General features: G+C 47.2%; 2 protein-coding genes and 1 long non-coding RNA gene across 3 annotated transcripts in view; all 3 read left to right on the top strand.

The window, feature by feature from the left end:
* LOC308128593 (uncharacterized protein) overlaps positions 1–13087 on the top strand; it is a gene marked incomplete at both ends in the record, with an annotated part of 38539 nt that extends 25452 nt beyond the window's left edge. Inside the window, 8 exon segments of the mRNA XM_080494213.1 lie at positions 1771–1838; positions 3103–3210; positions 3832–3933; positions 5203–5341; positions 5708–6519; positions 6678–7341; positions 9332–9944; positions 12991–13087. Coding sequence (XP_080350339.1) covers positions 1771–1838; positions 3103–3210; positions 3832–3933; positions 5203–5341; positions 5708–6519; positions 6678–7341; positions 9332–9944; positions 12991–13087 — 2603 coding nt within the window.
* A 3180-nt stretch (positions 13088–16267) lies between these two features.
* Positions 16268–18225, top strand: LOC308149079. Its single transcript, XR_013937225.1, has 7 exons — positions 16268–16414; positions 16735–16822; positions 17039–17097; positions 17369–17448; positions 17692–17759; positions 18009–18039; positions 18130–18225. It is a non-coding gene; the product is annotated as an uncharacterized lncRNA (long non-coding RNA).
* A 1167-nt stretch (positions 18226–19392) lies between these two features.
* Positions 19393–23169, top strand: LOC308149207 (guanine nucleotide-binding protein G(I)/G(S)/G(O) subunit gamma-13-like). The gene is made up of 3 exons (XM_080520880.1): positions 19393–19532; positions 22527–22634; positions 22727–23169. Exons 2-3 carry the CDS (start codon positions 22537–22539, stop codon positions 22830–22832), a joined length of 204 nt encoding a protein of 67 aa, XP_080377006.1. The 5' UTR covers positions 19393–19532; positions 22527–22536; the 3' UTR covers positions 22833–23169.
* Positions 23170–23206: the final 37 nt, after the last annotated feature.

Consider the following 23206-nt stretch of genomic DNA (forward strand, 5'->3'; position numbering starts at 1 on the left):
GTGTTTATCATTAACAAAAGCCGTCAACTCTTCCATCCTGTAGATTTCCACTGTGGTTTCCCACCATAATGTTAAAGTTGGCATGTCCAAGGATAACCATTTCTTAGTTATAGTTTTTTTTGCTTGCTACCAGCAAGGCACTAAGCAAACACTTATCTTTTTTTCCCCAGTTCTGTGGTTACACATCCAAAAAACATAGTTTTCCTTTCAAAGGCAAATGTACAGTTAAGAATTTCCTGCAGTGTTCCATGATTGTCTGTCCAGTATTGTTTGATGAAGGGGCAGTCCCAGAAAATATGTGTGTGGTTTGCGCATTGATTTCCACATTGTCTCCAGCAGACAGGGGGTATTAAGTATTGCTTTATTTATTACAAAAAAAAAAAAAAACTTTGTAAGATGCTGCTTTAAGTGATCTGGGACAATTCTTGTTAAAAAAATTATAAGAATTTATGTACTTTGTCGTTCGCGGCAGCGTGACAAGTTAGATTAATGAATTTAGTAATGAGTCAACACACCTGACTGGTGCTCTGTCAGGCTTCCTGATGACGAACCCACCAGATCCACAAGCGTCAGTGCAGGGAAATATTAAAACCAACCAGATCTGACGCATCTGAAGTAAGAAAAATCACACATTGTTTAAATCTCTATTCAGTTTTGTGATTCCGCTGAGATCTAATGCATTTTTGGGGGGTCATTCTTATGTTGTTTGTACTTTCCTTGTGAAAGGACAGTGAATACATCAAATTAGAATATGAGGCCACCTGCAGGGCTCTGCAGAGCGGAGATGGGAAAACAAAGTCCAGTTCTGTTGAGCAGATAGAAAACGTTGGGTGACGATGGAGCATCATCAACACGCCATGTTAACAAAACTCCAACCATCTCAAGCATCTTTTTCCGAACATGGCGAAGCTTTTACTGGACTCAAATATCTGAACGGTCAACAGATTTCAGTCGAAGAGAGAACTTTTTCTACGTAAGAGATTCATTATAATATGTAATATCGATCAAAATCTCAAGAGGAACGTCACATTTCTCACGATCAAAGAGGTTTAATTGCAATTGTAACACATAAAGGAAGGTGAGTCGCATTAGCAAAGTTACAACAGTGGCCTGAATGCATCCGCGCACGTTATTGAGTGATTATTTATCTGTATTAGCAATATTTCTACGGCGCTTCTCCGAAATGTGCACGTGCGTGTAAACGCGTGCACGTATTTCTATTCGCTCACATTGTCACCTGCTGACCTGGAGCGCCTTCGCTCTTCCCTCTTTAATTTGGGCCCTCAGCTGGTCGTTGTTTCAGTAATCTCACTTTGAAAGAACCCCATAAATTACCATATTTAATCTGCTGTCGTTCTTCTGGTTTAAGTGCGATGTGGGAAGTGTGGCGCTAAAGCAGCACCACAAAGGCAGCCAAGCATGAAAGCTGTTAGTAGAATTATTCCGAAGGACCATGTAGGCAGGAGAAACCCGACTCGGGTTTCATTTCGCCAGCGCTTCTCACCCTCCGACAATGCAGTTCCTTTACTTTGCACCATTTAAGGAAATAAATGATTTGTTGATTTGCAGAGAGAGAAACGTTTTCGTTTTTTTTTTTTTTTTAAAGGAAACTCGTCGAGGCAAAGACGTTTGTTTGTTACCGGCTGGATGATAACAAATAATTGTGGAAAGTGCATTAAAGACCACAGAAGCTTCCGACTTTCATTTCAAGATGGAGGAATTCGCTCTCTTGCTGAAGTGACATATGCTTTTCCCTGTCTTTGCCTCCAGGCTCCTCCGGTTGCACCGCTCACGAGCAGCGGTCGTTCGAGCGCAAAGCAGAGGAGGATGATGGGAAAGTGAGTTCACGTCGTATGAATCCTCCCCTTTTCTCTCTCTCTCTCTCTCTCTCTCTCTCTCTCTCTCTCTCTCTGGTTTGGTGTCACCTCAACCACGCGTCTCGGTTTGAGGGGCGTGGCATCTACCCAGGTGGCGAGAGGGGGCGGGGCCTCTGCCAGGCCGCCGTCACCTGGACAGACGACACGCTGGCGACGGGCAGTGTGTCGCCATGGAGACAGGCAGAGTGACAGACACACTTGAGGAGTCAGTTGCCGTCTCGCCTTCTGTCCCTACAATCCGTCCCCCCCACTCACCCCCCCACTCACCCACCACCCCCCTCACCCCCCCACCCCAGCTGCTCTGTTCTGTTCTGTTCTGTGAAGCTGAAGGTTCTAGAACCGAGCGGGTCGCAGGAAGAAATCTAGACTCAAACAGGAGACACAGGTTGCAGCGTGTCCTTCGTCCCTAACGACTGATCTTTACACCGGAGTCGTTTAGAAAAAAACGATTCGCAGGGTGTTTCTGATCTGCGCCAGTCCTTCCAAGCGACCGTCAGAACTCACTTTTAGTGACGCGTGGGCGAAGAGTTGGTTTTGAGATCCCTTCCAGTTGCACTACAAACAGAAGGAGCTGATTTCAAATTGACTCGTGAACCTTTCTGCACACAATTTTCCTTTAGAGCTGTTGACAACTGTTGACCCCCCCCCCCATTAATTCACAGTCGAGTAGCAGAAGTCAGCGAGATGCAGAACCTTCCAGGTCGACATGAAACACATTATTCATCAAGTTTTAGGCGAGCACTGTTTCATTTATCTTTCCGTGGGGACGGTGGCACAATTCCCAGCGGCAGAGATCTCAAAACGTAACTGGCTAATTATCACTAGAGGCGAGTATTTGCACTTAATCTGTGCTCGTGTGTGCTGCTATTTTTAAAAAGCCCTTGTGAATCAGAAGCGGTATTGTTCGGGAGTCACGGTTGTGCCAAATCAAATTCATAGTATCAGGCCTTGCAGATCATTTTGTTTTTTTAGTTTCTTTAAATGTATTATAATTGCAGGGTTGGATCGAGGCTTTATGCTCTATGAAACGTGTGGTTTGATTTGCTCCTGTGCAGTGTTCTAGAGCAGTCCTTCCTCCTCCCTCCTCCTCCTCCTCCCTCCTCCTCCTCCTGGACCCCGGGGGGCGCTTCACTGTGTCGTGGAGCCGACGTGCGCTCTGTGCTCTAGAAGCAGCCGGCGGGCTCTTCTAGCAGCAGGCAGTAGTGTTCTGTGTTCTGTGTTCTAGAAGCAGGCAGTAGTGACGTGGCTGGGTGAGTTTCAGCTGCAGTTCTACACCACCCACTTCCTCACCGCGGGATATGATCTAGACACCATTAGCCGCATGACCCCCGAGGTAAGGTCATGACCCCCTGACCCCCTCACGCCCCGCCCACCTCTGTCTGTCAAGGCCCCGCCCTGCACAGCTCTCAAATCAGCTCTCCCCCCCCCCCCCCCTCCTCCACTGACCTGGATGATGTCATCATGACCCTCCTGTCTCTGTCACCTGACCCCCCCACCCCCACCCCCCCTCCCCCCGGTGTGAGTCCTGAGCCTCAACCAGTCACTTCTCATACTCTGTCTGCTTCATTTACATATGTGTGTTCACACATGGCCGCGTGTTCTATAAACACTGCGCTCTGTTTGTCCTTGAGTGTGGTTTTATTGCCATCGTATATATATGTGTGTGTGTGTGATAGTGTGTGTGTGTGTGTGTGTGTGTGTGTGTGTGTGTGGGCACTGAAGCAGACACAGTGGTATGACGTTCACCCTCCCTCAGGGCGGCAGACTCTCATCAGAGATTATCCAAAGCAAGATGCTCCCGAGGGCGTATCACACACCGCCCATGTATGAATGTCAGACTCGCGCATGAAATTGTTCTTTTTTGTATATTTTTCCATAAGAAGACGACGAAACACCTGCAGGTCGCGGCCGCGGAATCCAGTGACGTGACTTAAGTTTTGCTTTGCTGTTGAAGGACCTGACGGCGATCGGGGTCATGAAGCCCGGACATCGGAAGAAGTTAACGTCAGAGATCAGCAAGCTCCCTTCCACCGACTGGCTGCCGGACCACAAGCCTGTAAGGCGCCCGCGTGTCATAAACCAGTGTTTTTCAACCTTTCTTGAGCCAAGGCACACTTTTTTGTTTTTGGAAAAATCTGGAGGCACACCGCCACCACCCGAAAATGTTAAAACGTGAAACTCTGTAGCCTCTATTAACAATATAAAGTCATTCTCATCAAAGTTTTATCAACAGGAATCAAATAATTACAGAAAAAAGTATTTCCCAATGTCTTTTTTTTAATTGTGACTCCCTCAGTGTGAAACCTGGACCTGATGGATGAAGAGCTGAGATCCTGGTTCACATTCTTCCTTTTCAAAAACTTCTCCATCACTGTCACTGACACAGTACTTTGATACAAGATGGTAGCAGGAGGTGGAGATTAACCAGACTGACGTCTGTCACTTTACATTTCACTGGCAACGTTCTGCGCTGTCATCTAGTGGCGAAGAGTATTTATACATGATTACTCTGCAACACACTGTCGCTGTGAGAGCAAATGTTTTTTTAGAAAAAAAATGTGAAATTGGATAATTTCCCACGGCTCACCTGACGAGATCTCGCGGAAACACCAGTGTGCCGCGGCACAGTGGTTGAAAAACACTGTCATAAACCAACTGCAGAAAAGAAATTCTCATTGAAGCTGCGCCGCAATTGCAACACACACACACACACACACACACACACACACACACACACACACACACGTGCCCTCGTTCAGTGGTTGATGTGGACTTGGCATTTATACTCCTGGAACTTCACTACAGTTACATTATTCATAAATCACAAAATCCCCCCCCTTTTTTTTTTCTAACGCAAAGTTCCTGTAATTTGACACCAGCCTCACTGTCTTGCGACTAATGGATATGTCAGAACAGTGACGACGCGCCACCGTGTGTGATCTCATCCAAAGTGACAACGTTATGATGTTATGAAGTGCAAATAAAATAGAAAATGCAACACAGTGCTGTCAGCAGCTTGTCGCTTTTCAGAACGTAGGACTTCAAAATCTCACAGTATCACAGCTGTTCTGCTCACAGTAAAAATGCAAAAGCCTCTTTAGCTCCTGCATCACATTGCTCTTCAGTTCTGAGTCTGCTGCATTTTTGACCTGGACTCACACTGAGACTGCGCCTCCTAGTGGACAACCAGCAGATACTTGAAATGAAAAAGACTGTTGTTTCTTACACAGGGTCCAATTGAACCGAAATCCCAGAATCGTACTCCAGAGCCTCAGAGCGCGATTCACCGACGTGTTTGTGTTTGTATTTTATTTTATTTTTTTAGGCCAATCTGGGAGACTGGCTGTCTCATCTGGGTCTCAGTCAGTATTACCAGGTTCTGGTCCAGAACGGATACGAAAACATCGACTTCGTCTCCGACATCAGCCTGGAGGATCTGCAGGAGATCGGCATCACGAAGCTGGGTAAGACGGGAACAGTGTCGGAACAGACGCACGACGAAACAAAACCACGTCGCTCTGTGTTCCGTCGTCGATGGATGTTTTCACATTTCAAACCCGGACCGAGTGCCGAGTAAAGTAAAGTGGTGAAAACAAAGTTCTGCAAGGATCTCTTGAGTTTTTGCTGGCGAAACGCGAGGCCCTGCAGCAGTCTGTGCAGCTGTGTGCTGCTTTTAATGAGCATGAAGAACACAAAATGGCCTCTATTTTTTTCCCCACACAAAATGTCGGTATAAGTTACTTTTCAAAACATTTGGGAATAAGTCTGGAACGTCTCCCGGTTCGCTGTTACAGTGCGTGTTCCGTCTCCTTTGCCTGTCTTGTGTCCAGGCCATCAGAAGAAGATGATGCTGGGGGTGAGGAGGCTGAAGGAGCTGCAGAGGGGGGGAGGCGGCGCCGAGCAGAGCCCCTCCCCCACGCCTCCGCCCAGCCCCGGCGGCGTCTCCGCCTCGGAACCGCCCCGGAGGGAGGCGAGGAAGCAGAGGGACGGCGTCCCCAGTCCGCTGGCCAAGCCCCGGCCGGGCCTGGCGCAGACCCCGGGTCAAACCCCGCCGCAGACGCCGCCGCCCCCCCACGGCCGCGCCCAGCAGGCCTCCCCCAGGGCCCGGCCCCGGCCCCGGCCCTCCACGCAGACGGCGGCGCCGGACGCGTCGGTGCCTCTGCTGCGGCTCCCCTGCGAGGAGGAGGAGCGGCGACGGACTCACAGCCTCATCGGCTCCGAGTCGGACTCCCGCTACGCCACCGTGTGCCGCAGCAGCTCCACCCACACCGCCGCCGCCAACGACGTCACCGTCAACCGCAGCCAGTCGTCCGTCACCCTCCGTCCCCGGAGGAAAGGCCGGCCGCCGACGCCGCCCAAGCGCTCCTGTTCCTCCATCACCGGGGGCGACGGCGAGGGCGAGGGCGGCGAGGGGGGCGGGGCGGAGGGGCTGCTCGGCCTGCTGCCGACGTACCGCGAGCGGCGGGCCAGCGACTGCGGTGCCCTGGGGGCGGCCCTGCGGGCCCAGGAGGCGGCGGGCCTGGAGAGGTCGGAGGGGGCGTCCGGGAGCGTCCGCAGCCTCGCCGCCATGCTGGAGACCTCCATCGTGGTCGGGACCAAAGCCCCGCCGAAGAACCTGGGGAGCGGCGCCAACTACCTGCAGGTGGGTCGCCGGCGACTTGGGGGGGGACGACGAGAAAACTCACCTTTGCACAGATGCTCGTTTTAAAAAAAAACTCGCCAGAACAAATAGTAACTGAGTAATCGGTGACGGGTGTGTTACTGCTAAACGTGTCTCAACGTTTCCCCTGTGATCTCCAGGTGAGTCCGCCGCTACTCCGTCGTCAAGCGGGCGCGGGAGGACTCGGGTCGGAGGAGGAGGACGTCCTGAATCGACGCAAGACCATCGGCGGACCCGAGGGTCTCCCCGGCGGCCATCTTGAACGCTCGCCTCGGCCGCCGGCGCAGCAGCGGCGCCCCGAGCCGCGGCCCCGCTCCACCGTGATCTCCTCCGCGTCGGAGGTCGCCGACGGCACGGGAACCCTCCGGAGGAAGCCGCGGCCTCCCACCGCCGCCGCCGACTCCGAGGCGCCGGCGGTCACCACGGTGGTGACCATGACGACGGGCTCCGACGCCATCCGCGGGAGGGCGCGCGGCGCCGAGCGCGGCGCGGAGCGCGGCGCCCAGGGCAACAGCCTGCCGGACTCGCCCGGCGCTCAAGGCGACGCCGGGGGGAAAAGCGACGGCGAGCCGCAGCAGAACGGCGGCGTGGTCCTGAGACGGAGGCCCGTGTCGGAGGCGTCGGAGAGGACGGACGCCAGCAGGGAGAGCTGCGAGTGGATGGAGGCCCGGAAGTCCCTGAGGCCGCCGGTGTCCCCCAAGCCGTCCGCCGTCACCCTGAGGAAGACGCAGGCCGACCCGCCAACGCCCACTCGCAGGGTCCCCATACCCGGGCCCGACAGCGCCGACATGGCACAAAGCCCCGGTGAGACACACACACACACACACACACACACACACACACACACACACACACACACACACACACACACACACACATACTTTGCACTGACAAATCGAATTCTTATTCACTCCACTCTAAAGACTTAAAGAGGGTCGTTATATAAGATTTCCATCAAAGAATTTCAAGTGAAGGACAAAGGTCACGATCTTAAAATTCCCCCAAAAGTACCAAAGTATGAATGTAACTTCACTTTCTCACCAGAAGTATTTCTATGTCATGAGGCCAGTGGGTGAAGGACGTGTTGTTTCTCCAGGATCAGTGTTGTCCTGCACCAGGAGGGTCAAACACGCTGCTCCAGCTTCAGATCCGAGCCTCCAGGCGGTTCAGGACTTTAAAAATATTAACGAAGACATTGACTACTTCAGAACTCCTGGATGCAATGTAAAGCTCTTCATCAGACTTGTATTAAGCGTTTGGTTAGATGTTGTTGTGTCGACATGCAGGACGCGACTCTTAACCAGGGGTGTCAAACTGATTTCAGTTGAGGGGCCACATCAACCTAGCCTGACCTCTGGAGGGCCGAACAAGTCAAACATCACATATTAAACTGCAGATATGGACAAATGCAAAGTCTTTCCTTCTTTTGATCCTTTTGTAACTGCAAGACTTTGCCCGTCTATTCTGAAATATACATATTAAAGGAAATCAGATATTATATTTGCAAACAAACACAATCAGCTGTATCTGCATATTGTATTTTTATTCAGGATTAAAACAATATGTCATCATCTGGACATTTTTTTTACGTTACGTTTCTAAAGTATCACTTCACATAAGTTGGACTCATTGTTTTATTGTGAAATGTGTTGAGTTATGTGACCTCCACAGACGCATTCATTAATTCTGACCAAGGGCGGTTTTGAATGTCATTTTTGGCCGATCCAGTGTTTTGCGATCAGCCTCTGTCAGTTTTCATTTTTACACTTCAAAATCACATGGCGGGCCGGATTAGATGGTCTGGTGGGCCGGTTCTGACCCCCGGGCCACATGTTTGACACCCCTGCTCTGAAGGGAATGAAGGAAAGCGCTGTTCCCATTTTCTCCACCAGTGGGCGCACTTCCAGTAAGAGTAGAGATCAGAGAAACGATCTGAGGGATCATGCAGCAGTAACAGTGAAATAACTTTATTACTAGAACACATTAGCGATTAAAATCATGCTTTGATGCCGAGGTGGCATTTCTGACCAGACCAGTTTTATTCGCACAAGTTGTTCACAATAGATTTGATAAAAAAAAGTTAATTTAAATGTGAACACTTTAGGGCTTTACCTGATTCTTTTTAAAAAGAAAATGTGCATTCAGTTTAAGAAAAACATTTGGATTTGTTGGTATTTTAGATTACTTTGCTATTATTTTACTCAACTTGACATCTATTGGTCGACTGATCTGGTTCCATGTTTCCATCTTTTAAAATGTGTGAAATCCTCTGAAACAGTCTGTTTGTGTCCCGCGGATTTAAGTCGAAGACGCACGATTGCGCAACAAACCCCACAGAGTCCTTGTCGTTGCTTTACAACGTAGAGGATAGAGATTTAAATACTGAAAACTAGAACAAGTCCTCATCCAGATGAAAACAGTCTTAAAATGATATTGAACGATGAATCGATGGCGCCATAGGGTCGTTTGAGCGCAGACGTGGGCCCTGCATGGCTTAAAGCGTCTTCTCTATACGTCCTGTTGGGAGAATGGTGGGCGGCGGCAGATTTAAGTAAACAAAGCCGCAGCGTTTACACCAGATGGTCATTGCAGACGCCACCGTGTGTTATTGAGGAGGCTTCGGTGTTGAAGATCGAGCGTCTCATTAAAAAGGAAACGTGTGATATTTCAAGACTATGGCTTCTTTTTTGCAGCCCGCTCGTGTTTCCAGAGAACATTTGGTCTCGCTGAAGCAGAAATATTAGAAAATAGAAAGTGGAAAGATTTAACCTCCACGGTCACTGTTTGTGTGCAGAGCCAAAGCGGGTCCCCCCTCCTGTGTCCCCCAAACCCCGGGGGCCCCCGACCGCACCCAAACCAGGCAAAGTGGCCATGAGCCCCAGCCCGGCCGCCACCAGCCCAGCCGCAGCCAGCCCCACCCCCACCCCCACCCCCACCTCCACCCCCAAACCGTCCTCCCCGCTTCCCGCTGCCCCGCTTCCTGCCCCGGACACCCCCTCGGCCCCCTCCCTCTCCCCGGGACTCCCCCTCACCTCCCAGTCCCCCGCCCAGAGTCCCTCCACGCCCTCGCCGCACCCCGTCAAACCCCCCCGCTCCTCCATCGCCGGCCTCTCCATCGACCTGCTCGGGAGCCGGGAGGCGGAGGAGGAAGAGGAGAGGAGGAGGGAGGAAGAGGAGAGGAGGCACAAGGAGCAGGAGGAGGAGGAGAGGAGGAGAGCGGAGGACCGGGCCTCGAGGATGGAGGGAGCGCGAGAGGAGGCGGAGGGCCAGAGGGAGGAGGAGGAGGAGGAGGAGGAGGAGCAGGGGGGCGAGGCTCAGCATCGTCTGGAGGAGACCAGCGCCTCCCTGGCTGCAGCCCTGCAGGCCGTGGAGCACAAGATCCAGGAGGAGGAGGAGGCGCACAATGAGTGAGTTCTGTGTCCAGTGATCAGGCGGTGATGATGATGATGATGATGATGATGATGATGATGATGATGATGATGATGATGAGCACAAATACCTGCTTTCCTCTGCGCTTGTAAAGTTTTCTGACGGACCTGATTTGACATGTCTGGTAGTTTTTTTACTGGTTATTTTTGCACACGGTCCTCAGTGAGAAACGACCAAACACCATTATCGCCATGCCGGGTTCCCCCACAGTCCCCCAAAAAAAGTTAAATTTAAAAAAGATTACATCATCGCTTTTGCAAAGCAGTGATGAAGAAAAACCTCAGGAGGATCATGCAGGGCCGCTGTTTCGCTCACAGCTGAACCTGGTTGTGTTTGGTCCCGTGCTGCACTTTTCCCACAATCCCTCCGTCGATCCTCAGCAAATCACTTCCAAATTGAAAAATAATATAAGTATAAATAAAATATCCTGCTTTGGGATTTGACAGTTTGGGAATGTTTCTACTATCCTGTAGCCTCACGTCATCAAATATGTTTAAACCGCTATTTTTCCCCCTATTTCGTCACTTTTTTTAATCAAAAGTAATGAATCAGCTCATCAGACAAAAAGACGAGTGTCATTTTTACACATTTGAAAGACACACAAGCACGACCACGGACTGTTCTTAACATCATTGGTCTGGAAGGAACAAATAAAAATTGAAAGAGACCACTGTAATTTTTCCCAGTGAAGTGACATTTAAAACAAAAAATCTCTCAAGGTCTGAGTAAACTGAATATTTTTTTATTCCGAATTATTTTGACTTATGAGTCAATTTCAGCGCAGCCTGTTTTACCAGTACATTTCTCTTTAAGTCCTACGATGTCGGCCTACTTCATGCGCCATGCACAACTCCGACTGCGCCCCACTGAGCAAAGATTTATTGAAGGACAGCGAGAAAATTCACTGTGATATAGATATTATAGTGGCCTCCTGCAGCGCGACACATCTGGAACCCAGGCGCCTCACAAGACACACAAACACTGAAAATCATCTGACAGTTTGAAGTTTTCTGAGGAAAAAGAGGCAGAATTATTCGGCCGTTGAACATACTTGACAATAACATCAAAATAATCCCAATCCAGCCGTAAAAAGGGAGTTGATGTTGAACTTGAGCCGAAGCCAAACTTCTCTCTTTGTAGAAACACATTGAAACATTTAGCACTTTAAACCGCCTTTTTCAGATTCTGGGTCAGAGACGACGTCTCCCCGTAGCAACGGTTGCTATGGCTCGTGTGTACTGTCGTCATTCAAATCACACTTCACTTCACAAACTTCTACTTGAACAAATCCCTCGAGTTTTATTGTGGTTTGACTTGACGAAACCCTTTGCTGCCCCACAAGAGGACCTTTTTTTTTTTTTTTTTTTTTTTAATACGGCGCTCGTTGAAAACAACATTACATTCAAATCGCATTTCTCGCCTGCGTTCGACATAATTTATCTGTATAAAATCGCAACGGTCGACGCGCATCTCTCATGCAAACAAGTAATAAATTACACAACAGCAATCGAAACCCACTTCAATGTAATAGTTTAAATACCTGTTTTATTTTAAATGTAAACAAAGCAGATTACACACTTGAAGAAAATAATCATAACAGCACAGCCACTTAAAAACACAGTTGATTTAATGTCAAAGGACTGTTTGTCGCCTGTGAGGCGGGAGGATTATGTGGGAAAGGAGAAGTGCTGACGAACACAGATTTAGAGAGATTTGTCAACAGTATGTGAGAGAAATAGGTCTTCTGTGTACGGAGGAAATGTTCTGCATCTTTGAGTTCAGCTCATGAGAAATGGGAGCAAAAAACCAAAAGTGTTGCGTTTCTACTTGTGTTCAGTGTCTGAAGCCCTTAAATGAATGTGTTTGGAGATTTTCAGCTTGTTAGAAGGTCAGAATTGAGGTGAGATCAATCCCAGTTTAGGTTTCTTTCTTGTTTCGTCATTAATCCCTCACCCGAACCGCTAAATGTAAGATGATAGCCTCATATATTTCCTAAGTAACAACATATTCAGTTGAGATTCCACAGCAAACGAAGCTGCACTTTCTTCTGCCTCAATCGGGTGAGTTGTCAGTGAGTCACAGCTTATTTGTTGCACAGCCTGAGCTTCAGTTGTCGGTTTCACTCCTGCTTAACAAAACTTATTTCATAATGTCGGAGCACTGAGCTCTGAGATCGGCTGGTTCTTCCAGATGTATGGAAGATGGCACTGGGATTAGGTAAACTGAGGATGTACAACTACGTACACTCAAGTATATATTGTGCCTTGCAAGCAGACTGTTATAAATGAACATCTCATTAACATCTGGGTCCTAATCTTCCAAACATATTATTTTGAAGGGGAACCAGTCAAAACACTTGGGTGTCAGTGGAGCAGGTGGATCGAGGGCGAAACGTCCACTAAAAACACCTGAAATGGAAATCTGTCCGAGTGGAACGCTGGACGAAACTATGACAAGTTCTAGTTTTGCCTTTAAGGCTCCTTCAGATCATACGGTGTGTTCCTGCAGTGTGTTCCTGCAGTGTGTTCCTGCAGTGTGTTCCTGTGTTCCTGCAGTGTTCCTGCAGTGTTCCTGCAGTGTTCCTGTGTTCCTGCAGTGTGTTCCTGCAGGGTGTTCCTGTGTTCCTGCAGTGTTCCTGCAGTGTTCCTGCAGTGTGTTCCTGCAGGGTGTTCCTGTGTTCCTGCAGTGTCCCTGCAGTGTGTTCCTGCAGTGTGTTCCTGCAGTGTGTTCCTGCAGGGTGTTCCTGCAGGGTGTTCCTGCAGTGTTCCTGCAGTGTGTTCCTGTGTTCCTGCAGTGTTCCTGCAGTGTTCCTGCAGTGTGTTCCTGTGTTCCTGCAGGGTGTTCCTGCAGGGTGTTCCTGCAGTGTTCCTGCAGTGTGTTCCTGCAGTGTGTTCCTGCAGTGTGTTCCTGCAGTGTGTTCCTGTGTTCCTGCAGTGTTCCTGCAGTGTTCCTGCAGTGTTCCTGCAGTGTGTTCCTGCAGCCTGTTCCTGCCTGGGCCTCATTCTCTCTCGTCTCTCTCTCCAGCTCTCCGTCCAGCAAAAAGGAAACCGTCTCCATCCTGGATGACATCGGCAGCATGTTTGACGACTTGGCGGACCAGCTGGACGCGATGCTCGACTGACGTCCGGCCCGCATCTCCCTTCCAACCCCCTCCCCCCCCTCCACCCACCCTCCCCCCCCCACCCCTCCAACATGCGTAGGTGTATCAAGAAGGACTTCCCCAAGGCTCCCCGCTGGCTCCACTAGTCATGTAGCCTCGTACAATACGGAGGAGAGGGTCGTCTCGTCTGGCGCAGTAGCTCGAGTCGACCTCCCGGGTTCCGGGGGAGGAGGCTCCGCCCCCACACAACCTCTGACCTCTGTCAGCACCAGCGAGTGACCCGACTCCCCCCCCCCCCCCCCGGCCTGAGAAGCACAATCCTCTCTCATCGATCCCGTCGGAGAGGCGGACGGACGAGCACGTTGCTCTACCGGCGGAAAAAAGAAAAAAGAAAATGAAGCACACGGAGCGTCCGACGGTTCGGACGAGGCCAACGAGGTCACGAGGAGACATTTTTAAAAAGCACACGAGACGACGGACCACTTTCTGAGTCTGTCACACAGGATGCATCCCCCCCCCCCCCCCCCATATCCCACCTCCTAGACGAGTCGTAGCCTCTGTTTCTCTCCTGTACGAGTGGGGGAATCGTGGTTCGCCGGACTTCCTGACGTGTGTGTCGTCTCCAGTTCACGTCGCCGTCGTTGCCGTTGCCGTTGTCGTTGCCGTTCGTTGTCGTTACGAGTGTGCGTGTGTGTGTGTCGTCCCTGCTGATGCTCATGTCAATTGTCCTCTCACTCGTACAGTAGTTAACCTAATGATCAGAAAGACGATAAAAAGATGTGCGTCCATGACATACTCTCACACACACACACACACACACACACACACACACACACACACACACATTTGCACACACACACACGTACAAGCACACTCATGTGGTATATCACTTTGTCCTGCTGCGGTGAACAGTGTTTTTAAAAGATACTCCTATATTTCAATGCTTTATATAGTACATCCAGTAAACAAACATACATAGAGTTTATAATATACCTGGGTATTTCAGCTTGTAGAGCTCCCTCTAGTGTTGGTTAGTGAAACCTCTAATCTGCCCCCCCCCCCTCCCCCCCCTAGTTTTTCCCTCCTGCTGTGTCTGTTCTGTTCACTCTGCATCTCTCTGTGCCTTGTCACTCTTCTTTCTCACATATTCAGTTTACTTCTCGTCGTCCATCCCGACAATGTTTTTGATGCTTTATTTTCTGGGTTCCTGACAAATAGTCAAACGCCCCCCGGTGTGTCTGTGACGTCAGAACTAGCTTTTAGGTTGAGTTGTGAGTACTGAGACCTCCTGTAGTCACAGAGAAGCCCCCCCCCCCCACCCCGTCCCTCCCCTTTAAGATGTAATAAGTTGGCTCTGCTGCTCCTCGGCCCCCCCAGTTTTCAGTACCCTCCCCCCCGCCCCTCCCATATAAATGAGACAGTGGATCAACCACCAGTGTTCATCCCAATGAAGAGTCCACTTGTATTTTTATGCTCTTTGAAAACAAAGATATATTTGAGAGACAGATGGTTCTATGTGAATAATAATAATAATAATGATAATAATAATAATAATAATATATTGATGACAATTATAAACATTGAACTGAGGTGAGCTGAGTGGGCCTGTACATTTATGGTTGAGTTTTGGATGTGTTGTGACGGCTGTTGTGCCATGGTTGGGTTTAGGTTGTGTTTCTGCTGTGACGATGCATTCCTGTACAGCTATGATGAGAATAAATGTAGAAATTAAACCTCCCCTGGACTCTTCCTTTGGTCTTCTGCTATTCGTCCGGTGCGGTTTTTCTTTTTTCTTTTTTAAAGTTCTGGATATTTCCATTTGGTGCAACTATTACATGACGTGTGTGGCACTCAAGGGAAACACACACATCCTAAAATGTGGTGCCTCAGGTAGTTTATCACCTTCCCACTGATCCGGAAAGAAAACGTCCTCTCATCAGGAACAGTGTGACACTGAGATGTTCTCCCCATTTCACTACAACCACATATCAGGGGGCTTCAAGAAGGTTTTGTGACACTGAGGCTTTAATCTGAAACTCTTCAGCTCTGCTCACTGTTTTTTTCTCAGCATCCTGAAAAAACAGTGAAAGACTTTAGATCAGGGGTGTCAAACATGTGAGTCGGGGTCCAGAACTGGTCAGCAACAAGGGTTCAATACAGTTTGTGGGATGAAATTAAGTGACATTAAAAAGAAAAAAAAATCAATACAAATGGAAGTATGTATACAAATATGAATTCCAATATTATGTAGTTTTGTGGACTGAAGCACACAGTGTGCTGCTTTCACCTTCTGATCATCACATGATGTCGACTCGGGTAGATCAAGTGCCTGGTTTTGTCATTCAACTTTATATTTCTATTTCTACTCTTATTCTAATTTGAAGCGATTGCACTATTTTATCTCGAGGGCCTGAGAGTTGCTATGAAGGTCCACAGTTCACTGGTAGTTTTTCTGCTACCTGTGAAGGAGGTGTTGATCTTGAATGTGAGTTGGATTTAAAGAAAATTTTTTCTTTCCCTTCTTCAAAAGAAATGGAAATTTTGAAACCAACAAAAGTTAGCTTTGAAACCATGAGACAAACATGATGATGATATAGTGAACAACATGGCATCAATACCATACAACCTCTGCAGAACCTTTACAATTAAGACTTCATGTAGGTTTTACATAGGCGATACATGTTATTGATTACTTGTAGTTTAGTATTTTGAACATGTGGAACTGCTTCTTTGATGAATAAAATTACCGGATAAACTTTTTAGCAGGTCATACATGGTTAAAGCTCTTCACGTTTACGATATTCGAACTTTGTATGTATAGAATAGTGAATCTGTAGTCACTGAATTTAAACAATATCGCCTTTTCGAGTCACTGCAATGTAAAACTACAATTCCCAGAATGCTTTGCGAGAGTCTGTAGGTCAGAATGAGACGCTGCTGCGGCTGCTGACGGTTTATTTACAGAGGAATTGGCCGTTGTTGAAATTGTGTTGTTGTGTAATCAGATATACTCGAAATGGATTTTTTTTAAAACGTGAAACCGTAATGACGAACGCTATAAGAATAGTTTTCGTGCATTCAGCTCGTTAGCTCTGTGGCTAAACCCGCTAGCCGAGGAAGAGGCGGGGCTTCGGGGCGGAACCGGAAGGTCCGGAAAGCTCCATATCCGACGAGCGCAGTCTTTTCCTCGCTGCCCGTGGAGGCGATCAGACGTGTTCCGCCGCTTCACAGAGTTTCTGGTTGAACCATCAGAATGACTTCACGGGAAAACACAACGTCCAAAGCACACGTCTTTGGTCTCCGGTGTGGTTTGACGAACAGCCTCGACAGCCCATTGCAGCGGAACGAGTAAGTGGCAACACGTGGAGGAAACACGTGGCCTGCGGCCTTTACAGCCAGTTATTTTAAATTACATTAAAGTTCCTGTTTTTTTTGGGTTTTTTTTATTGTAAATCATGCATTTCAATCTATCTCGATCTCTCAGATTATTTACTACTTTAATTGATAAAACACACGGAATGTTTCCTAATAGATCTCGGTGGTCAGGGAATTAAATGTGGTATATTGGTATTCAACTGAAGCCTCGTGTCTTTGCTGCTGAGGCTGATTCTTAAAGCACGTGTGGTGCAATTTTCATCTCATGACGAGTTAAACTCCATGTTTCACAGTGGATCTTGAGCTGTGGAGGTCGAACAATGGCGCTTCCTCCTGAGTTGAAGACTTCATTCAGCTGGATTCAATCCAATGTGACACTTGGTGAGTATGTGTGATATGTTGTTGTGTGAACTGCTTTCAGCCACTGATGACAGACTTAAAATAAACTTTTCTGACACCTACTATGAGAGCTGGACTCCCAGCTCCTGATTCTGACTTAATTCTGAGGCTCCATTAATGTTATTTAAACTGATTTCATGTCGGTTTGGCGCTCAGGTCCTTACGTTTTTTGATTTTTGTCCACCGTCACCAAAACAGGCTGGGGAGTTCAGGTGTGGCTGGATGAAGATCTGCTGTCGGTCACGTGATAAATGCAGGTGAGTTTGTAGAAGTGTGTTTTACCCCTGCTGCCTTGTGATTCAGGTAAACAACCTCAACATGCAGGGCGTCGTCAGGAAACTGCACAAAGAAGCCATTGATGACAAAATAAAACAACTTTTCTGACACCTACTATGAGAGCTGGACTCCAGCTCCTGATTCTGACTTTATTCTGAGGCTTAAAATATTTCAACAACAAAATGTGTCTCCATTTATCTAAGTTTTTTTTTAATAATAGATTTTGTTTTTTTGGTTTTTTTTTTAATCTAGTTGGCTGTACAGGTCTGGATGGAGACGCTGAGCGGTCGCGAGGTTCCTGGGGGAAGATCTGCTGTGCTTCAGGAGTGCAGGTGAGTGTCTGTTCCTGGACCTCCTCACCTTCCGTGATGGAAGGTCCTGGAAGCTCCAAATACATTTCAGCCGGTGATGACAGACTTAAATATACTTTTCTGACACCTACTATGAGAGCTGGACTCCAGCTCCTGATTCTGACTTCATTCTGAGGCTTAAAATATTTTAACATTAAAGCGTGTTTCCAGTTAACTTGACTTATTTTTTTTTAATAGTTTTTTTTAATCTGGTTGGCTGTACAGGTCTGGATGGAGACGCTGAGCGGTCGTGAGGTTCCTGGGTGAAGATCTGCTGTGCTTCAGGAGTGCAGGTGAGTTTGTCTCCGGGCGTTTTCCTGATCCTGGATCTCCTCACCTTCAGTGATGGAAGGTCCTGGAAGCTCCAAATACAGTTCAGCCGGTGATGACAGACCTAAAAATAAACTTTTCTGACACCTACTATGAGAGCTGGTCTCCAGCTCCTGATTCTGACTTCATTCTGAGGCGTCGCGTTACAAACGTGCCGCTTCCAGTGTCTTAATGTGAAAAATCACACTTTTTTTTTTTTTCTTCTCCAATAGATTAAAAGAGAAGTTTGAGGTTTCTATATTGGTAAGTTTCTCTACTGATGATGCACATCGCAGGTCTTTTATTGGCCGATTGTCTCGCTCATTATTCTGAATGTCTTTTTGTCCCTTGCAGGAGCTGCAACACTCGAAGGTTCCTGCTCGAGGCCACAGGCCCTCTTCACCTTTCATCGGTTTTATTTACAGAATAAACAGTAATTCTGAGTCCTGGGTTGTCTGTGTGGTGTCGTCATTGGTTTACTTTAAAGTTTGAAGTCGTTCTGAAGATTCTCCTGCAATGATCATAGTATTTTTTTTTTTTTTCTCAAGTGATAAATGGCTGAGATCCACTGGTAATGAGTGGAATGTTCACTTCAGTATATCAGAGGGAGGCCATGGATTTACTGGAGAACCACAGTGGATTGTACATTTACTTTTAAGGGCTATTTAAAAAGATCCACTCTGTAATTTGTTGTTTAGTGGGTGATTAAAAATAAATCAGCTCTTGTCCATGAAGAACAGCTGCTAGTTTAATGTTTAAACTCTTGAGTTGCAGACGGTCACAACTCTTCCCTAAAACCTAAATTATACTTGATCTTAATTCCTCTCCTTGCCCGTTTTGTATAGCACTAAATGTAGACATATATATTTATATGCTGTGTTCAACATTGTCTGCAGCACTCGGTTGCTTGCATGTAAGACCAGGTTTTCATTCTTGCTGGAAGGTCAGACATGCAAATTCCTGTTTGGAGTTTGCATGTTTTCCATACATGTGGGTTTTCTCCACAAATTCTAGTTTCCCCTCTAAAATGAGCTTGATGACTCCAGCGTGGTCGAATAGGTGTGGATTTGTGGCGACTAGTTTTCTGCAATTTAAGAGGAAATTGTAATTAATTTAGTGAAGTAACTGCAATTTAAGAGCGCCGACATGACGTCATGTTCTCTTATTGCAAATCCTTTTAAAAGTCAATTTTCGAGCTTCACTGCGGAGATCTGAACTTTATTTACAATGAGAATTAGTAAACAAATAACCAGAAGGCTTTAGGACCCGAGCGGCCCCCTGCTGAGGTCCATTATTCATCCCGGGCCTGGTTCCTGGACCCAGAAATGATGTCAAACGCCTCCAACCAAAATTCAGGTGGCGCAGATGGCCGCTCCTCCAGCCCGGGAGAAATAAACCCAGCCGCCGCTTTCCCTCCTCATTTGCGTGATTTCCTGGGGTTTGCGTGGATTTCCATACAGGTGCTCTGGTCTCTGGTTTGACAGTGAAAGCAGGCGGCGCCGCGCCGCGTCTCCGCCCTGCGCGTCGGGAGGAGGAGGAGGAGGAGGAAGAGGAGGGTGGGGGCTCCAGTCTGCGCAGAGGACATCCGACACACGCAGCGTCCTCCTCCTCCTCTTCTTCATCCCGATCCTTCCTCACACCGTGAAGCCGGACTCCTCCGCCGGGGGAAACCACCACCGACTCTCATCCCGCCCGGTCCTCCTCCTCCGCCCGCCGCTCCATCTCCACCCGCCGTCCGTTCCGCTACAGGCCTGACGGTGAGTGAGCGTCTCTGCAGTGTTTTTTATTCTCATTATTTTTCATGTTTTCACCCTCTGATCATCGCCCGGGCGGATGTTGTCACGTTTCAGGTGAATTCAGACACTCGGGCTTCTTCTCCTGCCGCGTTTTTGTGCGTAAAATGCGAATTTTTGCTGCGTAAAAAAAAAAAAAAAAGAGAGAGAAGAAACCCGGAGCGTGATGTCACTATTATCACACGTTTGGAGGTTTAAAAAAAAAAAAAAATGACAGGATGGAGATGATGATGATGATGATGAAGGCCTGTGATGAAGCTGCAGGAAGCGCACAGGATGATGGAGGCTGGTGGAGGAGACGGGCACCGGGCGGCCGACCTACTTAGAGCCATTAGAAAGATGAGGAGGATGAGGGATGGTGGTGGTGGTGATGATGATGATGATGACGAGGAGGAGGAGGAGGGGGAGGGTGGGAGACAGTTTCCTGCAGAGAGGAGCGAGCTGCTCCACGGCAGGTCTGAACTCCTCCTGGGCCCAGTGCGCCTCCTCCTCCTCCTCCTCCTCCTCCTGCTGGAGCAGGGCGGGGCAGGATGCACCTCCACCCGCCAGCTCACATTATGCAACTCTTTACAATAAGTCAGCTGCGCTGTCTTGGTGGTGTTCTGCACCTAAAATTGTATCCCCCCCCCCCCAATTTTTTTAATTTTTTAATTTGATTTGTAAGTCTGAAAAAAGAAACATTTAAAAATTAAATTTCAACCATCAGAGTGATTCAATTATATATTTTTTAATTTTAAAGCTTCAAAGTCACTGCACCACCTATCTATCTATCTATCTATATATATATGCTGCTATAAAAAATGATCTTAATAACATATTTAGACATTCAGGCTGGAGGAGTTTCAAACCTCAGTTCCATCCTGATGCATATTTATCGATCTCTCATTTTAAAAAATCTTTCAAAAGAAACGCCTCTTTTCTTTGGCTGGTAACACTGTAAGATGCACTCGTTAAAACAAAATAAAAATCACATGTATTATAATGTTGCTTGTCTTAATTCAGCTTATTCATTCATTCGATCAGGTCCTGTTTTTGTTTTTGTTTTGTTTTTTAATATAAATTAACTTTTCTAACATACAAGATAACCTAAACAGATTGATTTTCTCTGTCCTACTATATAATGTAGTTTTTCTTTAGTAAACTTAATCCAGAAAGACTGCCTGTATTTCCAAACGGGTTTAATGTGAGAATATGTTCGTCTCCATTATAATTCCAAATTAAATACATTAATCAGGAAAAGCAAAAGGGCTGAGCAGCACTCACCTCAGTGTTTAACATAAATTCTAAATGTGTTCAATTCATAATCATCAGCTAATAAACAAGAGATGTAGGAGTTACCTGATTTTGCTCACTTGCTTATTAAAAGGTAAACTTATCTTTGTCCTTGAGACTTTTCAGACGTATTGTAACTGATACATGAACCTTTAATATTAGCTTATAGAGGTCATATGATGTAAAATTCACTTTCTAATGGTTTTCCAGCAGTAATAATCGTCTGCATACCTGAACGACGCCCCAGAAGTGAAGAAAAAAGTGTGTTGCTCCAAGCAGCCAATCAGAAATCAAACCCCATATAGTGTCATCAGGGGGTTCAGCCAATCACAATCAAGGTAGGCTCCTCCCCCTTTGACTCCTCCCCCAATCAGGCAGCTCTGCTCTGGCACATGGCACCACGAGAGGAAGTACTTCCTCCTCTTCCCATAGATGGGCGTGTGTGTGGGCGGAGCCAGTCCAGCTCACACAGACGCAGCAGATTCTGAATGCAGCTCCTATGATCCAATATTAAAATGGAGGGAGAATCAAGGAGGAGCAATAAACATTGAATACAATGTTTTTGGACCAACAAGATCATGTGGAAGATTTGAAAAGCTGCATAATATGACCATTTTAATGGTGCTGGTTTGTTGTAAAAAAAAAATCCCTTTTGAGGTAAATCTGAATTTTTACAGTTAAATTACCCAGGCGGCAAAAAATAAAGAGACTTTATCTCAGTAATTATATATTGAAATATTGAAAGGTTCCACTGGGCGACGAGCTTCTCTTATTATAAATAACTCAGATCTGCTCTGCAGATTTACTTCCACTGTTTAAACACAGCAGGGAAGGAAATGCGTGTTCATCCACCACTGAAAGTAGTCCCAGAGAGAAGCGAGAGTGAAGAATAAATGTTTGTTTTTTTAGGATTTCTTAACACTATATAGAATAGAGTATATCTATCAGGTTGAATTATCGTCTTTATACATGAATGGATGGGTTTGGTATTGAAATTGGTGATGAGCTGGTGAAGGTTTTCAAAACAAAAGCTCATGGTGCCTCAACACACAAGCAAAATTTCAGAAAAAAACCCAGCGGGTCTCACCTTGTGTTGGTGGACATCAAGTGTGTTGCAGCATGAATTTCTCCAGTTATTGAGAAGAAATCTTGACCAAAGAACCAAAAGGTACATTTCATTTTACTAAAACACACAAATTCAGCCGAATTTATCTTTACCCCGCCACAGGAAACAAAAACTAGACGATTAAAAAAACAAAAGTGCCTCGGTTTGTTGCTGGTGAAAAACGGCTATATTTAGAAACGACCACAGAGTCGGGGAAACCGTGGCTATTATGCAAGATATTCAGCTTTAACGCGAGAATGAAAACTAAACACTGACTTTAAAAAAAGCAAGATAGAAAAAGGGTTCACACCCACTTTCTTGTGACCTCTAGCGCCCCCCCTCAGGCGGTCCTGGACACCACTTGCTCTTTAAAAAATTGTGGTTCCGTCATTCTTTCAGTATCTTAGAGACAAGTCCGACAAAGCAAACGGACTCTTTGATGCTTTGATCTCTGATGCGTCTCAAGACAACACCTTTATCCCCCCCCCCCCAATTCTTTGATATTTATGTGTCCAAAGTGGAGCTTTTATCGTTCCCGAGCTCCGCCCCTTAATTTCCCGCTCTGCTGTGTCGCTGAACAGAAGCTGCATCATGGAGGAGTTGGACGTCCCGCAGATGAGGAGAGAAGTGGAGAGCCTTCAGTATCAGCTGGCCATCAACAGGGAGAAGTCCTCCATCACCGTCACAGAGTGAGAGCACGCACACACACACACACACACACACACACACACATGCACACACACGTCTGTACTCACAGGATGTGTGTTGTTTTTTTTTTTAGGCTGGTGAAGTGGATTGAAGGTTGTGTTTGTGAAGATCCGTTTCTGAACCCGGAGCTGATGCGAGCCAACCCCTGGGTGGAGAAGGGCAAGTGTGTGATCCTCTAACGGTCACACACAACCACCTACACACACACACACACACACACCCACCCACGCACACACAGACCAAACAAACAAACAAACAAGCAATCACGGATGCATACAAACTATAGAAACCGGCACTCCTCCACAGCCACGCTGCACTAACTCACACTCACGCACATCATTGCTACGTCATCTTTATTTGGAGACTCATGAATGCTGTTACTTTACGTGTGCGTGTGTGTGCGTGTGTGTGTGTGTGTGTGCGTGTGTGTGAGTGTACGACACCGAGTAGCTTTTTAGAGGTTTGTTTTAATGAACTGCTGAGCAACGTTCAACACCTTTTTATTGGCTCTTTACACTGTCTATCCAAATAAAGACTTTTCAAATTAAGAGCA

Source organism: Blennius ocellaris, assembly GCF_963422515.1.
Source record: "Blennius ocellaris genome assembly, chromosome: 3".
Taxonomy (NCBI): domain Eukaryota; kingdom Metazoa; phylum Chordata; class Actinopteri; order Blenniiformes; family Blenniidae; genus Blennius; species Blennius ocellaris.